This window comes from Triturus cristatus, chromosome 4_1 (genome assembly GCF_964204655.1).
Source record: "Triturus cristatus chromosome 4_1, aTriCri1.1, whole genome shotgun sequence".
Classification (NCBI taxonomy): Eukaryota; Metazoa; Chordata; class Amphibia; order Caudata; family Salamandridae; genus Triturus; species Triturus cristatus.
Genome location: NC_140585.1, coordinates 245,970,476 through 245,987,911, shown reverse-complemented (window position 1 = coordinate 245,987,911; position 17,436 = coordinate 245,970,476). Strand labels below are relative to the sequence as shown.

General features: G+C 50.3%; 1 protein-coding gene across 1 annotated transcript in view; it reads right to left on the bottom strand.

Moving 5' to 3' along the window:
• Nucleotides 1-17,436, bottom strand: part of LOC146854195 (protein FAM118A-like) — a 413,277-nt gene that overhangs the window by 153,297 nt on the left and 242,544 nt on the right. The window contains exon 5 of the mRNA XM_085651031.1: nt 2,900-3,028. Coding sequence (XP_085507157.1) covers nt 2,900-3,028 — 129 coding nt within the window. The remainder of the gene's footprint in view (nt 1-2,899; nt 3,029-17,436) is intronic.

Below are 17,436 nucleotides of genomic sequence, written 5' to 3'. Positions count from 1 at the left end.
AGCTTTCAGCCATAATAGGTATAAGATGTAAAACAGTACCTTAAATCTAGAAGAAAGAACTTCCAGTTGAAGGTCAAAAGTTCACTTAGGAACAAAAGTGAGCAAAGCTCAGGGAGACTCCTTCTCACACGAAGGTGGTTGGAAATCTGAGGTATGATGGCTCTGCGGGGAGTGTGATGTCAGGGCTAGCAGCTGATTAGCTGAGTTTTGGACCAAATAATGATGAGGTTTGGTTACCAAATAATGTGATTCCCTATGGGATTTTTCTATGCATGTTTCTTGTACTGCTATGGTCATTCTGTTACCGTGAGACTCCCACCATGGCGACGGGATGATACAAGCATGTGAATCTATGAAAGATTCAATACTGGAGAATTTATATTCCCACTCCAGCAAGTGCAACTGTAGGGAAAGTGTTAGATAGCGGGTGGATACAAATTTATATTCCCACTCCAGCGAATGCAACATTAGGGAAAGTGTTGGAGAGCGGGTGACTAAAAATTACTAGGGAAAGTGTTGGATAGTGTAGGGGAATCATTTCCTATTCACACTCCAGCGAATACAACAGTAGTGAAAGTGTTGGCTAGCGGAAGGGAATTATTTATCATTCCCATTCCTGCAAAATAATTAATATAAATTACCAAATAATTAATCTTTCAAAAATAATTTACCTCCCACCATATTCCCCTATAAACGACAACACCAATATTGTTAAATATTACACAATTAACATAATTAAATAACAATTAATTAATTAACTAATAACAATTAACAAGCAATTTAAAAACCACCAAACATAAATTAATTCACACAATTAACACTATAAAATAACTTTAAATAAATATTATATATAAAAATTAATAACAATGTTATTATAATTAAATTACTTCCCACCCTACTCCCATATCAACCCACAACCCGCCCCAAAACAATTACACAATTAACATATTTACCAATTAATAATTAATATCTAATTAATAACTAATTAATCAATGTTTTAACACAATTAACAATATAAAATATTAATTACATAAATATTAATTAATAAAAATAATAATGAATTAATTATAATTAAATTACTTCCCACCCTACTCCCCATCGACGCACAACCCGCTCCTGAAACAATTACACAATTAACATATTTACCAATTAATTATTAATTAATAACAACCCATTAATAATTAATTAATAACAACATAATTAACACAATTAATAATATAAATTATTAAATACAAAAATAGTAAATAATAAAATTAATATTTAATTAATTTCAATCAAATTACTTCCCACCCTATTCCCCAATAAACCAACAACCCGCTATGAAACTAAAATGCAGTATTTTTTTTTTTAATTAATAACTTCTAACATTTTTATAATAAATATATTATAATTAAATTGCTTCCCAACCTATTCCCCTATAAACCCACAATGAATTAACATAAAATAAATTATTTATTAAAAATTCTAACATACATTAAAAAATAAGCTATACTTTTAACACATATACTAACATACAGAACACAAAAATAAATGTCGATATTATAAACAACTATATTTTTACTAACGATATTACTAACTTCGATATTTAGTAAAACGATATTTCTTACCTGCATGTCGATATCCTTGTTGACGATATTCTTGCAGGATGATATTTTATCATATCGAGATTTTTTAAACATCGATATTTTGGTATATCGATATTTAAAATTCGATATTATGACTGCATACCGGTGCGGCAGCTGTCAAGATGGGATCACTTTTAGTGAAAATGCAATGCCAAACAGGACACCTTCTCAGACGGTACCCCTTGGTAAAAGCCTAGCACTAGGGTGAGGCCTTCCAACAATGTGCAGTTAGCAGCATTATGCTGCTGGCATCATTGTGGTGCTTGGAGTTCTCAAAGAGTTTTTATGTCAGCAGCCAGCTGTCGCATGTCCGTACGCCGGACACTGAATAAAGTGGGTGAATTGCAAGTAGTGGGACTGGAAATGTACTTATTTTTGGCAGATTTGCTATTACAGATCCTCTCTAAGGGCCTCATTTACAAGTTTGTTCTGCAACCACTGCGTCACATTTTTAACGCACTGGCAGCACAATGGTCCTGCCCATATTTACATGGCCACCGAAAGTCAGTCACAACTTCTGATAGTTTTGTAAATATGGGCACCATTCACGCATTACTCTATATGAAAGGGGCGTTCCATGGATGTTAATGTGGGTGTTCCCATGCAACATCCATAGAACCTTACGCATTTGTAAAGAAGGGAATGCGTAAGAATCCTACGCCTCCCCAGGGGAGGAGTAGGAATGGCACAACGAGGAGAAATACTTATATTTCTCCTCATCTTTTCCTCTTTCTATGCGTGCTTCATCCTGCAGGATGCATAGCAAGAGGGAGATGCCATCAATTATTGTTTTTGTGCAGGGAAAACAATTATCCCCACAACGCAGGCACCCTCGCAACATGAAGCAAGGGTGTCTGCGTTTGCGCACGACTGCTGTATGTGCTCCGGCACAGGGGAGAAAGACAGATAGGTGCCGTCTCTTGTAGATACAGCACATTCTTGCCCTTTCATTTTGACTCAGTGCAGTGCATCAGGAAAGCTTGCTGCACATCCATGCATCAAAATATAGTATATGAGGGCCTCAATGAGGCCCTTAAAACAATCCATTAACATGAAGTTAGAGAACTTGATGAGTCTACAACTGGACAAGGTACAATAACCTGCTCACTGTTCTTCCCAGCTGGAGAATTATGCATAGATCTATGAAGGAACCTGATGAGCATTAGAGATGTACATCGGACAAAGTTCCAATAAAAATTATGATTGGAATATATTAAGAATGAATTATTGTCCATACATACTTTTGTAGTTGAGCTATTGTTCCAATTACTTACCATCACTTCGCTGCTCTTAGTTAATGCTTCATATCCGCTGGGGTCCAGTCCGATTCTAGCCGGATCTGTACAAATGCCATGGAGGTGAAACACTCCATATTGTGTGCGGCCTTTTGCCCACTGAAGAACCTGCAAAACAAACTTATATGAATATTGCATTTTCGGTCCAGGAATTATAGCAATGTCAAGTTTAATCACTGTGAAATGCATGGTGCCAATACAAAAGATGCTTAAAACTCAGGGCCTCATTTACAAGGTATTGGCACAGGGCAGTGCCGCAAAGAATCTTGCTGCACTGCCCTGCTTAAAAAAACACGAAGGGCAGGAATTTGCTGTATCTATGAGATACGGCGCATTCCTGTCATTTTCCCCTGTGCTGGAGCACAATGGGCTGCAATGCGCCAATGCAGGAACCCTTGCGCCATGGTACAAGTGTGTCTGCGTTGTTGGGGTGATTTATTTTTGTGCAAGAAGGTGAACCTTCCTGCACAAAAACAATCACAAGAAGTTTTTCCTTTTTTCCATGCTGCAGCACACATAGTAAGAGGAAAAAACAAGGAGAAATAAGAATATTTCTCCTCGTTGTGCCTCCCTAATGCCACCCCTCGGGTAGCGTTAGAATCTGACATATTCCCAGGTTTACGATGCCTCGTAAATCTGGGAATGCTTCCGTTTCCATGGGTGTTGCGTGGGAACACCCACAGAGACACACATGGAACGCCCCTTTCAAGCAGTGTTCTGGTGAAAGGGGAACATATTTACAAGGCCATGAAAAGCCATGCAAAATGGCTTTGTGTGGTCTAGTAAATATGCTGTGGCACTTTGTGCCACTGGAGCTTCAAAAAATTGACGCTCCGGTGACGCAAAAGTGCCGCTAGGGGCCTCGTAAAGAAGGCCCTCCATATTTGTTGAGCAAGAGAAGGAAGTCTGCGAGCATGAGCGCTGTAACTGCTTTAATGAAAGTGATTATAGTAAAGTTCAGATAATTAGGCCCTGGTGTAAAGCTCTGATGCAGTGATATACACTGCAATCATTAGTGCTCCCTGACTGCCCTTGTACAGTATAAAGAAGGCGACAGACAGAAGATCATTTGAACGCATTCAAATTGTCTGGAGTACAGAAAGGCAGGCACAGAAATTCAGTCTTTGCCGAAATCATTTGTTTCAGAGGATTTCTCACCTTTTGCATATCTAATAACAATAATTTATCGCATATGACTGTTTGTTTCAAGAGTCAAATGTCAATCCCTGGCCAGAAAATATTTTAACGGGGAATGGTGAATGAATATGCATAACAATGCTGTAACGTATCCCGTCGTGAAACATCCTATTGTCCAAAAAAATGTGACTCGCACATGACCTGTGGTACATCGAAATGTTCTCCCTTTAAGGTGCATCACAATTTACATCATTATGTATCTCCCTGTCAACGCTGCTGCACATTGCCCAGTCAGGAGTGACCCCTTCTGGTAAGAGCGGAGGTGCGGGGTGGGAGGGGAGACGACAGATGAAGATGATTGAAAATGAAGGGGCAGATTTACAATAACTGGCGCATCCCTGCATATCAGCAGGGATGTGCCAGTTATTTTGCGTCACGGCAGACACCTCTTGCGCCACATTGTGGGGCAAGAATAGACAGATGCGTGACGCATCTGCTGCCGTAAAGGTGACGCATTGCTGGAGTCGTGTCGCAAGCACGACGTAGCTCCAGCAAGGCTCAGGGTGCCCCTATGCCTAACATGCTGCGTCAATCCCTACGCCTGCTTCAAGCAGGCGCAGGGTTTTGACGCAGCATGGCTGGAAAAGTGACTGAGTGAAATCTTGTAGATTTCACTCAGCCACTTTTAGGAGGCGTTCCTGCACCGGAACGCCCCCCCCTCGCCGGAACGCCCACATGTGGCGCAGGGCTTTACAACGTGATGCATCTCCCTAGATGCGCCACGTTGTAAATACCCCGCAGCATGACGTTGGCTTTGCGCCGCCGCTGCGTCACATAAGTGACGCAAATGTGGCGTATGGGGCTTGTAAATCTGCCCCTATTTATTTATTTAATGTTCCCTTGTCGTCGTCTATCAAGTCCCCCCACCCTGCCCCACTGCTCTTACCTGCACGAGCTGCTACTGTGCCCAGTGGCCCCTGTGCCACTGACATGTATTTCCCACCGTTCCTCTGATTCCCACTGCTCGAGGGCCGGACTGCCCGGACTGCGCTCTGGGAGGCTGGAAGGGTGGGAGCAGTAATGCAGCTGTGGAAGGGCGTTTGTTTGTTACTGGAGGTTGGTTTTGCCATGGTGTTGCAGTATTGGCTCCCATAACAAAAGCAGCAGTGCTCCGCACTAGCACACCACGCTCTTCCTCCCCTGGAGGGGGAGGGCTGGTCCTACAAAATGTTCTTTCCCAGTATGGCCCTGTACTGCTCCCAGTGTCACACCACCCGCTGCTCCCCTAAGGGATATCACCCAGTACTCACCTGCTCCAAGTGTTGACGCAGGCGATAGAATCTGTGGATTGAAATCAGCGTCCAGGGAAGCAGTAAGCGACATTTGTAGGCAATGGGTGATGGGTGAGGCAATATTCACTAGTGGCAGTGAGTGTCTGCATATGGATTCACACTGGTGTAGCACAGACAATGGCATGGCTGGTGAAAGAATATAGTGCCGATTACGATCCGGTAAAAAAAATTCCCGTACGACTCGTATCCGGTCTTTTTACCGTACGAATGGTACAAGTGCCGTACAAACTGCCAAGTACGATTCGCATGGGAAAAAGTCCATACGAATCGCATTGGGAATTATTCCCCACACGTCCTCGGGTCGGAAAAAGTGTCCGACACGTCCTCGGACGATTTACTGTACAAACATGAAAAGCGAAGTCCGACCGTGCAAGTACGATCCGTCCCGGGCGTCCGATAATACAAGCGTATGGTAAAAAGACCGTCCGGAGCGAACTCCTATAGCAACCATGGAGACGTCCAAACAGGTGCCCGGTACGCGCCGAACCCGTACGTTCGAGTCGACCCCCCCCTGCCCCCGTACGTTCGAGTCGACCCCCCCCTGCCCCCGTATGTTCGAGTCGACCCCCCCTGCCCCTGCACGTTCGAGTTGACCCCCCGCTGCCCCCGTACGTTCGAGTCGACCCCCCCCTGCCCCCGTACGTTCGAGTCGACCCCCCGTGCCCCCGTACGTTCGAGTCGTACCCCCCAGCCCCCATACGTTCGAGTCGACCCCCCCCTGCCCCCGTACGTTTGAGTCGACCCCCCCCTGCCCCCGTACGTTCGAGTCGTACCCCCCGTGTATGTACACCCGTGTACGTGTCGAACCCCCCCTGTATGTACACCCGTGAACGTGTCGAACTGTACGTGTTGAACCCCCCGTGTATGTACACCCGTGTACGTGTCGAACTGTACGTATCGAAGCCCCCCGTGTATGTACACCCCTGTACGTGTCGAACTGTACGCGTCGAACCCCCCCTGTATGTACACCCGTGTACGTGTCGAACTGTACGTGTCGAACCCCCCGTGTATGTACACCCCTGTACGTTCGAGTCGTACCCCCACCCGTGTATGTACGGTGCGTACCCCCACCCCAACCGTGGATGTACGTCACGTACCCTCACCCGCGTTTGCATGGAGCGTACCCCCACCCCAACCGTGGATGTACGACACGTACCCTCACCCACGTATGTATGGAGCATACCCCCACCCCAACCGTGGATGTACGACACGTACCCTCACCCGCGTATGCATGGAGCGTACCCCCACCCCCACCATGTATGTACGCACCGTACCCCCACCCCAACCGTGGATGTACGCACCGTACCCCCACCCGTGTATGTACGCACCGTACCCCCACCCCAACCGTGGATGTACGACACGTACCCCCACCCCAACCGTGTATATACGACACGTACCCTCACCCCAACCGTGTATGTATGACACGTACCCTCACCCGCGTATGCATGGAGCGTACCACCACCCCAACATTCTAAGTACTGAGCACACCCCAGGCCCCAACACCAGCACCTCCACACAACATAGCGCATGTACGAGTCGTACCAAGCCAAACACAAGGACAGCACTGTACCACTAAATAGCCTGAGTACACACCCTACACACGGAAAAAACGCACGTAGACAACCAGGACAAAGCACAACAACACAAGAATACACTATTCGAATGGCACAAAGCCACAAAACATGTCCAACAAGCACAAAGACAACACATTCACTGACCTGCAACTGCCAAAATCCCAAACAGAGACCCAAAACACAACCACTCCTTATAACACACCCACCCAAAGTTCAAACACAGCCACACCCACCAATGGACCAATAAAAAGGGCCCACACACACAAACCATGAGCCTTTGCAACAGACTCACTGCTGCCAGACCCCACAGACAACCTACAGCACCAGATTTGAACCTTTACTACACCTTACACTTGCACACCTTCACACACACACCTTCACAAACACCCCCTCATCACATTCACACACGCACACAAACAACCACACCCACACACCCACAACCATCCACACCCACACCCCCCACAACCATCCACACCCACACCCCTCACCATGCCCACTAACAAGAATCCAAAGTTCACTAGCCGAGAGTTGGAGGTCCTCGTCGATGAAATCCTCAGAGTCGAGCCACACCTCTTTGGAACATTGGTCAGACAGACCAGCATCTCCGACAAAACAGCCATGTGGCAGAGGATCGTCGATGCTGTGAATGCTGTTGCGGCCACCAGAAGGACCAGGCATGAATGCCAAGCCAGGTGGTACGATCTGCGGAGGAGGGTCCGAGCCAAAATGACCGACGAACACAACAATGCCAACATCACTGGAGGAGGGCCGCCCCGCAGACGCGTACAATACCAGCCCTGGGAGGAGAGGGTGATGGCCATACTGCCGGTGGTGGCAGTCGACGGAGTAGAAGGACTCCGAGAGCCTGGTGAGTACACAAACAACTCACCTCACATGGGGGGAACCTCATCCACAATCCAACTCACAATCATGCACGCAACCACCCCAAAGCTATCGCATTACTCAACCACACCCCAGAAACACGCACATGGCACTCGCGCCACCATGCCACATGCACCCAGTTGGACAATCCCAAGTCGCAGGCCACAGAAAACAACAACACAAGACACGGGAACCCGGATGGTGGGAGTGTGGGCCTCAAAAATAACATAGTGCAACTCAGAAACAGACAACAATGCCCTCTGCCCATATGGCCTAGGTCACAGCCAGACAAACAGTGTGTCCCCACACAGGAAAGACTTGCCTGCAAATGGCGCACGCCTTGCATGAAGACATGGAGGTGAAAGCACTTTTCGCACATGACAGCAGCTAATGAACAGCCAACACTGTGAAAGAGTGGCAGCACACACCACCACAGCAGCAGCGCAAGGGCCATTCAAAGACCTGCAAACTGTGTGTGCCTAGGAAGCTGGGCTGAGGTGACAGACAGAGGGAGGGAGAGGGGGGGAGAGAGGGAGGGAGACACAGGGAGACGGACAGAGGGAGGAGGCTGACACAGGGAGGGAGGGAGAGGGGGACAGAGAGGGAGGGAGAAAGGGAGATGGACAGAGGGAGGAGGCTGACACAGGGAGGGAGGGAGAGGGGGACAGAGAGGGAGGGAGACACAGGGAGATGGACAGAGGGAGGAGGCTGACACAGGGAGGGAGGGAGAGGGGGAGAGAGAGGGAGGGAGACACAGGGAGACGGACAGAGGGAGGAGGCTGACACAGGGAGGGAGGGAGAGGGGGACATAGAGGGAGGGAGAAAGGGAGACGGACAGAGGGAGGAGGCTGACACAGGGAGGGAGGGAGAGGGGGACACAGAGGGAGGGAGACACAGGGAGACGGATAGAGGGAGGAGGCTGACACAGGGAGGGAGGGAGAGGGGGACACAGAGGGAGGGAGACACAGGGAGACGGATAGAGGGAGGAGGCTGACACAGGGAGGGAGGGAGAGGGGGACACAGAGGGAGGGAGACACAGGGAGACAGACAGAGGGAGGAGGCTGACACAGGGAGGGAGAGGGGGACACAGAGGGAGGGAGACACAGGGAGACGGATAGAGGGAGGAGGCTGACACAGGGAGGGAGGGAGAGGGGGACACAGAGGGAGGGAGACACAGGGAGACGGACAGAGGGAGGAGCCTGACACAGGGAGGGAGGGAGAGGGGGACACAGAGGGAGGGAGACACAGGGAGACGGACAGAGGGAGGAGCCTGACACAGGGAGGGAAGGAGAGGGGGACACAGAGGGAGTGAGAAAGGAAGACACAGGGAGAAGAATCTAGCCCTGGGTGGTGTGGGAATGTCTGCTCGTCAGCAGGTGGACTGCGTGCATGTAGACAAGGGTGGCCAGTGCATGAATCCCCCTCTCTTCTCCATGGCAAAACACTGGGCCATGTCTCAACCTGTGCACGAGCACAACGACAGCTACCTGCATTACATAAGTGTGTGGAACAACTCCATGTGCCCACGTACAGTGCAACACGGAAGGCGCCAATGCATGGCATGCCACACCTGCCCACTCCACTGCTGACTGCTGTCACAAATGACGCAGCAAGTAAGACTGTGTCACACATAGGTAAAGTCTCAAAAGCTGTGGACAAGGGACATACTCATGCACAAGTGCACTGTGAGTGGAATGCAAGACATATCCAAATACCCAGAGGAAATGTGCTAACTGTGAAACGAATTAAACATGGATGTTGCATGGAACAATAATAACATTGTCTCTCACACACACAGGTCAACATGGTGGATCACCCCCCAACAGTGGGGGGGAAGACTCACAGGATCTGGCTCTGCGGGATGACAACCCCACCGGCAGTGACGACTCTCACCACGCTGTGGACGACCCCGACCAACCTGGCCCCTCTGGTGTCCAACCACCTGCAGCACCTGCGTCACGTACAACTGGGCCAACCACCACCCCCACTCCTGCCACATCCCAGGAGACACCCAGGATCCCTGCCCCACCACCACAACGCAGCTAGGCTGACCAGGAGGGACACGGTGTACCGGGCACCCAGGAGGAGGCAGGCGACAACGCAAATGCCACCCCTCAGGGGTCCCGGAGACCCGATGTGCCCACAAGGGCAGGCCAGGTGCAAGTGGGCAGGGGTGGTGGGAGTGGAGGACGGCGGAGGCGCGAGCCTGACCAGTTGGCTGCGGAACCGGTATATGCCCATGTCAGAGGCATCATGGACACATACCGGCAGGACACCACTGGCATGAGCCAGGTTGGGACCACCCTCAATGAGATCAAGGGGACCCTCGAGGAGATGAAGACCCAGCAGGCCCAGCAACATGCGGAGCAACATGCCTGTCTACTGCGACACCAAGGGCGGATGGAGGACAGACAGGCTGAGCTCGTGACGGTGTTCATGGGAATTCACAGTACACTCCGTCGGATAGCCGTAGCGGTACGGACCGTACACACGCGTGTACGCTCACTATCACTATGGGTGTCCACGCGTATGCGTACTCGTTGTGATAGTGAGCGTACACGCGTATGTACGGTCTGTACCACTATGGGTGTCCACGCGTATGCGTACTCGTGGTGATAGTGAGCGTACACGCGTGTGTACGGTCCGTACCACTATGGGTGTCCACGCGTATGCGTACTCGTTGTGATAGTGAGCGTACACGCGTGTGTACGGTCCGTACCACTATGAGCACGCATACGCGAGCGTACCCATAGTGATACGGGCCATGCACACGTGCGTACGCTCACTATCACAACGAGTACGCATACGCGAGGACACCCATAGCGGTACGGACCGTACACACGCGTGTAAGCTCACTATCACTATGGGTGTCCACGCGTATGCGTACTCGTTGTGATAGTGAGCGTACACGCGTGTGTACGGTCCGTACCACTATGGGTGTCCACGCGTATGCGTACTCGTTGTGATAGTGAGCGTACATGCGTGTGTGCAGTCCGTACCACTATGGGTGTCCACGCGTATGCGTACTTGTTGTGATAGTGAGCGTACACGCGTGTGTACGGTCCGTACCACTATGAGCATGCACACGCGAGCGTACCCATAGTGATTCGGGCCATGCATACGCGCGTACGGGCCGTTGCCATACATTTGGGGTACCCTAGGGCACCGGTACGCACCATACCTGTGTGTGAAACTCCATATTACATAGGGGACACATGAGGGACAAGTATAAATGCCTACATGCATGCTGGTTGTCATGGAGACCAATTTTAAAGTTTGAATTGCTTCTGGAAGGTGCACAGCAGAAGTCAGTTTGAATGAATGTACTTTGTTGCAATGTGGTTCTGGAGTTGACATCATGCTGAAGAAAAAACAGTATGAAAAACAAATGAGTGTGCTAGGTTTGAAGGGATTGGAGGAAACATAGGATGCAAATGTGAGTGGCCAATCACTCTGTACTCCTGTGCATGAAACAGGCCAGCAATGCAGATATAAGGCAGCCAGGTCCCATGAGGGAGCACTTGCCTGCACATATTTGGAGTCGACTACACTGCTGCTGCTCCTGATTCCCTGGAACCATGTCAAGGTCTGTGGAGAGGTCACAGCCATTCACCCTGGAGGAGAACCTAGCATTGCTGGATGTGATCCTCCCACAGTACCCCATGCTGTATGGGCGACCAGGGTATCAGGTGAGTGCAGAGGCTACTAGCACAGACTGTGTCCCTTTTTTGTGACTGTGACTCCTGCCATTGTGTCCAGGTGTGACACACATGCTATGTACTGTAGGGGGGTCCCAGGGGGGGGAATGCCTGATGTCTCCCAGCCAGTGCATGCTGTGGTGCATGTCTGCTCTCCTCACTTGCATTGTGTGTACTGTGACAATCACTGCATGTGGCATTACACATTCAGCCTGTGTAATCCTCCTGGTAATGTTCTTACTACAGTCCTCATGTGAATCTGTGTCCCACCCAGTGTGACAGGCGGCAGTACCCACAGATGTGTGTTTGTGTAGTGTACATGTGCTGAGAGTGTCCAAATGATGGGTTTGTCCCCTGGACATTGGTGTGTGTGTGTAAGTCCCCTGTCATGTGGGTGAGTGCAGATGTTGAGTGTAGCACCTGGGCTGCATGAGGGATGGATATTACCTGGCCATCTGATGTGAGCAGTGCTGTGTGTCTGATGTGCAGAGCCAGCCCCACACCTGTGAGCCCCCCCGTCTAGTGGCACATGTGCAGAGTGAGGTATGTCGCTGCATTTGGCAATGGCAGGTGAATGTCCTGTGACTGTGTGTGTCTCTGTACTCTGCTGAGGTGGAGTCAGTGGCCTGTGGCATGTGACTGCTTCGAGGTGCTGCCCAGAGACAGGAGGGGTGTGTGCAGAGTCCTCCCAGCAGTGCCCAGAGACAGGAGGGGTGGGTGCAGAGTCCTCCCAGCAGTGCCCAGACATGAGAGGGGTGTGTGCAGAGTCCTCCCAGCAGTGCCCAGACATGAGAGGGGTGTGTGCAGAGTCCTCCCAGCAGTGCCCAGAGACAGGACGGGTGGGTGCAGAGTCCTCGCAGCAGTGCCCAGACATGAGAGGGGTGTGTGCAGAGTCCTCCCAGCAGTGCCCAGAGACAGGAGGGGTGTGTGCAGAGTCCTCCCAGCAGTGCCCAGAGACAGGAGGGGTGGGTGCAGAGTCCTCCCAGCAGTGCCCAGACATGATAGGGGTGTGTGCAGAGTCCTCCCAGCAGTGCCCAGAGACAGGAGGGGTGGGTGCAGAGTCCTCAAAGCAGTGCCCAGAGACAGGAGGGGTGGGTGCAGAGTCCTCCCAGCAGTGCCCAGAGACAGGAGGGGTGGGTGTGCTGCACAGTGAGAGCCTTGATCATTGATTGTGTTTTTGCCCTCATTCCACCTGTGTGCTTTCACTGGCACGTACTGCTTTTGCCCTTCCCCAGAGGAGAATGTCCCTATGGCAAAGGTGCAATGCGTTGGCTGCATGACATGCCTTGTTGTAACCAGCTAATTTGTTCTCATATGTGTCTCTGTGACATGTTGCAGGTGTATTGATGTAGTGTCACTTGTTCATCCTCACAGGTAGGCGCCACTACCAAGGAGCAGATCTGGCTGACCGCCGTCAGTGCCATGAGGAGTGCGGATGGTCGCAAGCGGAGCCTGTCCCAGGTGAGGAAACGCTGGCAGGATATCCGGTGCTGGACGTGGAGGATCGCACGGGTCCTGCTGGGGGACTCACCTGAGAGCCATTAGAACCGCGGGCGCCGCCGTCTCTCCCACATCCACAAGCGTGTGCTGGCGGTGGTATTTCCAGACTTGGACAGGCGCTTACAGGAGATGCAGCAGCAGGAAGGGGGTAGGTACATGTGTGTTTGTTGTGTTTCACCAGCATTTGTAAGTGCACTGTTCCATGGAAACACTGCCAGGGTTTAATGGTGCTGTGCAGATCCTGTCACCCACAGTATAGCAGTGCTCTTCTGCCTCCCTTCCCCTCCTTGCAATGTGTTCCCTGGTCTGTGTGTAGTCACTCCGTCACAAGGTTATGTAGCCTGGCACCTTCTCCACGTGTACAATGCCTGCAGCATCATGTGTGGGGGTGGTGTGTAACAGGTTTTGGGACCTTGCCTGTGCCGTGTCCAGTTCCGGTCTTGTGGGTTCCATGTCAGTTGGCAATAATGCTGAGTCCAGACATGGGAGTTAGTCTCTCAAGTGTGAGGCCTCACAGCACGCATGTCCTATGTGGTGGCCTGTGACATGATGTGCATGAGTGTGCGGTACGCATAGTGCGGGGATGGTAGCGTGTGTTGCAGTCATTCCCATTCAGGAGCATGGAGTTGTGTGGCCACTACTGTCCACAGGGGCATATATTCCTAGGTATCATGTGTGTAATCCGAAAATGTCGACAATCTCTGTGTCTACAGCATAGGTTGTGCTCTGTGCCATTGTCCCCTGGCCCAATGTATATTGACGTGAAATGTAGTACAAGTGTCCACTGTACAGCCTGGCCTGATTTTCCTTGTTCATACTCACGGTGGCCATTGCCTGTGTGTCTTGTTACAATCATCTGATGATGCCCATTTGTACATGATTATTTGAACAGGCGCACCCTGGGTATTTTGTGTGCAATCTAGAATTTTTGAATCCCATGTGTATTTCACCCAGACTAAGAGATGTAAGTGCTTCCTGTGTCTCCAAAGAATTGTCTCATGTAGGGGGTGGGTGGTGCGGGCATGGCCTACATGTCAAAACCTGATATCTCCTTGCTAGGACTGGGCAGTGTGTGATGTTTGTCTGGACATAAACTCAAGGTGCAGTGAGCCAGTCAGGGTGGGCATGTTTTCAGTATGACCTATGCTGCATGTACCTCTTGTTCCTGGATATGTTCCCAGCTCATCCCTATTTCCTGGCACGCTGTGTGGTGCAGATGCAGTGCTGGATTGTCCCCAGGGCCTTGCTCCTCAGTCAAAATTCCATTTCATCTCATTTGCTATTGTGTCATGCTCTCCATAGTTTTTCAGTGTCATGGTGGGTCAAACTACTGTGTCTTGCATGCCCTACATATGTACCTTGTTTTGTAGATGTAACTCTTCTTTTGTTTCAGGCTATGCACTGTAACCTATGTAGATTGGACTCATGTGACATATGTATACAGGTGTATGATTAATTTCTGTCTCTTCACCCTGCCCACAGCATCGCCGGGGGACACGGAGGGAGACATGGGCACAGACGGAGCAGAGGGACCGAGCACCAGTGCCAGCGGTGACATCGTGGCTGGCACATCGAGTGGGACTGAGGCGGAGGAGAGTGAAGCCGGGGACCTGTTGACTGGCACAACAGAGTATGAAGCTGACGGGTCCGAGGATGATCTCTCCGAGTGGGCGGAGGCTGCACCAGCAGCTGACGGCGGCACTACATCTCGCCCCGCCCCCTCCATTGCCATCAGCCGCCTCCCACTTGCTCGTGTCCCTTTCCAGCGTGCCCAGTCACCGCATGTCTCCTTCACGCCAGGCACCGCACCCCCTGCCCCTGTCTCCACTGCTGCCGCCAATGCCGAGTCTGTGGACATCCAGCGGCAGTTGCAGATTGGTCAGGCTGCGATCCTTAATGTCCTCCATAGCCACAGCCAGGTCCTCAACAACATGGAGGCATACTTGGAGGGCATTCATTCATCGCAGGCTGACCAACGCAACTTGCTGAGGTCCATAGACTCTACACTGACTGCAGCAGTGGGTCTCCTGCAGCGCTACGTCCCACCCCCTACCCCTGCCCCTTCCACACTTCCCACTCCCATGCCTGTCCCACATACACCCAGACGTCAGCATGCACCCACCACAACAGACACAGGCACCACACCAGCAGGGAAGGTCTGAAGTACTGGGTATTTTAGTCCCAGCGGTGCAGGGGCACACACCCTATGACTTCGGGGTTTCACCCTGTTCCGGACCTACAGAAACACAGAGTCTTCTGGGTGAAGTCAAAGAATCGTTTATTGGCTGCAGACCAATGACAGGTATCCTAGAAGTACACCAGCGTGTATGTTCTCAGGAGACTGTTGAAAATCATAGGAACGGACTTCTCCTTAAGTACAAAATATCATGCTCCAGGCATACATTCCTTGGTTTACGATATGGTCATATAAAGGCATACATTACAAACGAAAAAGCAGAGTCATGATGACCATCCCACATTCCAGTTCGGCCAGCCCACAATGATTTACACCGGAAGGTTCAGATCCCATGTTTGAAGTAAATAGACCCCCCAATAAACATGAGCATCTCCTGTTTTGGGAAACAAGTAATAAAGCAAGAACAAGCAGGTGTAGAAGAGATTAGCCGGGGGATTGTGTAGGATGAAAGGGTTTTATGACGGGTCAAGCCCTGATACGAATCACAGGTGGAAGGAGGAAGGGGAGCTCGTGAGACCGGTTTGACCCGGGGCAGCAGAGCCAGCTGCCCAGGTCACGGAGAAGTCAGAGGGAAAGCCCATGTACTGTGAGGCCCGTATTAACTCCATCATAGCCTATGTGAGGGCAATGACAAGATGGCCACTGCTTCCAAAATGGAACCCGCGTAGTGAAGCAGAATAGCGTGTACACAGTGCGTTCGTAACTAGAACGACACGCAAAGCACTCGTACGTGCCGCATTTACTATTTGCGGTTCGCTAATACCAAGATAGACAGGGGTAAGGCCCTGTCCCCTACGCGGTTCCGAATACCAAAGTACGACAGACCCTCCTTTTGCCCTTACATAGGCAATCACTATACTCATCTTAATCCAAGTCTAGGTCAATGTTCACGAAGTCATGGAGATGTTGCTGTAGCATCATCCTATTACTTAACTCGTCCCTCGATACAGGCTTCCTTACACATAAGGTAGCACAGAGGCCATATATCGCAGGAGCACACTGTATACATAGACAGAACAGGAAAAGAATGGCTAAGATCATTCCAATGACCATCAGAACCTTCCAACCCCAGGCTGATATCAATTCCCAGAACCATCCCATCAGTGACCAATCTCCCTTATCCACGTGTATGGCTTCAGATATTTTATGGAGTTTGGAGATGGCTTGATACACTGTTGGAGCATTATCTGGTATGAAAATGCAGCAACTGGATTGGATGACCTTGCATACCCCACCGCGATCTGCGAGAATAACGTCTAGGACCATGCGGTTCTGCAAAGTCATAAGGCGATCCGCTTGGAGCTCAGCTGTCAAATTACTAAGGGCACCAGCCGTTACATTGACGGTGGATTCAACCACACGAGTCAGCTGTCTCAGGTTCCTACTATTGACCATAGGTCCCCAAAACGGCAGGAAACCCAAGAAGAAGTCTCCTGCTTCCTGACCGGCAGTGTCCTCCTTACTGATCACACCTCTCACAACTCTGGTCTTGTGATAATCAGAGGCGGCAGTAAATGTCGGCGGTAGCAAGTTCGCAATATAACATGTGCCCGAGAAATCAGGGGGCAACCATGTATATGCTCGGTCATGACAGATGAAATATGTGCCCTTAGCAGCCAAAAACGCAGGGGAAAACTGTGACGGGAAAGTGTACGTTTCAGTACAGTCACTTCTTCCCAGTTGAGCCCTAGGGTTCTGACCATTACCCTGTAAGCAGAACCGACCCATGTGGGGTACGACCCAGATTGGAGATGAGATTTTTCGCTGTCTTTCACCCAGACTAATACTATACCCCGTCGCGTTCCATCCCATATAAGGTCTCAGCTCTTCTTTGGGAATGGATGAGTATGCATTAATATCTCTACTCATATCGGCAACTCCTTTCATCAAAGCCTTATTATTGGTGATGGGTCTGATGGAACGCGGTGGGCGAGGGGAGTATGTATCTAGAGCGTAGAGAAACATGGTTTGGAATGCCCATGACGATCCATTGTAACTGTACGGTAGCACCAGGTAGGGAATACCCTTGTTAATGGTATGTGGCATTAACCCACAGACCCAGCAATTGGTCGTATTCATTACCAGTTGGTGCTGGTGCAAGAGTTGGATAAACGAGTTATTTACGAACTCTGATCGTCGGGTCTGTTCGTGCTCAGGCAAAGGGTGAAAAGAGTGA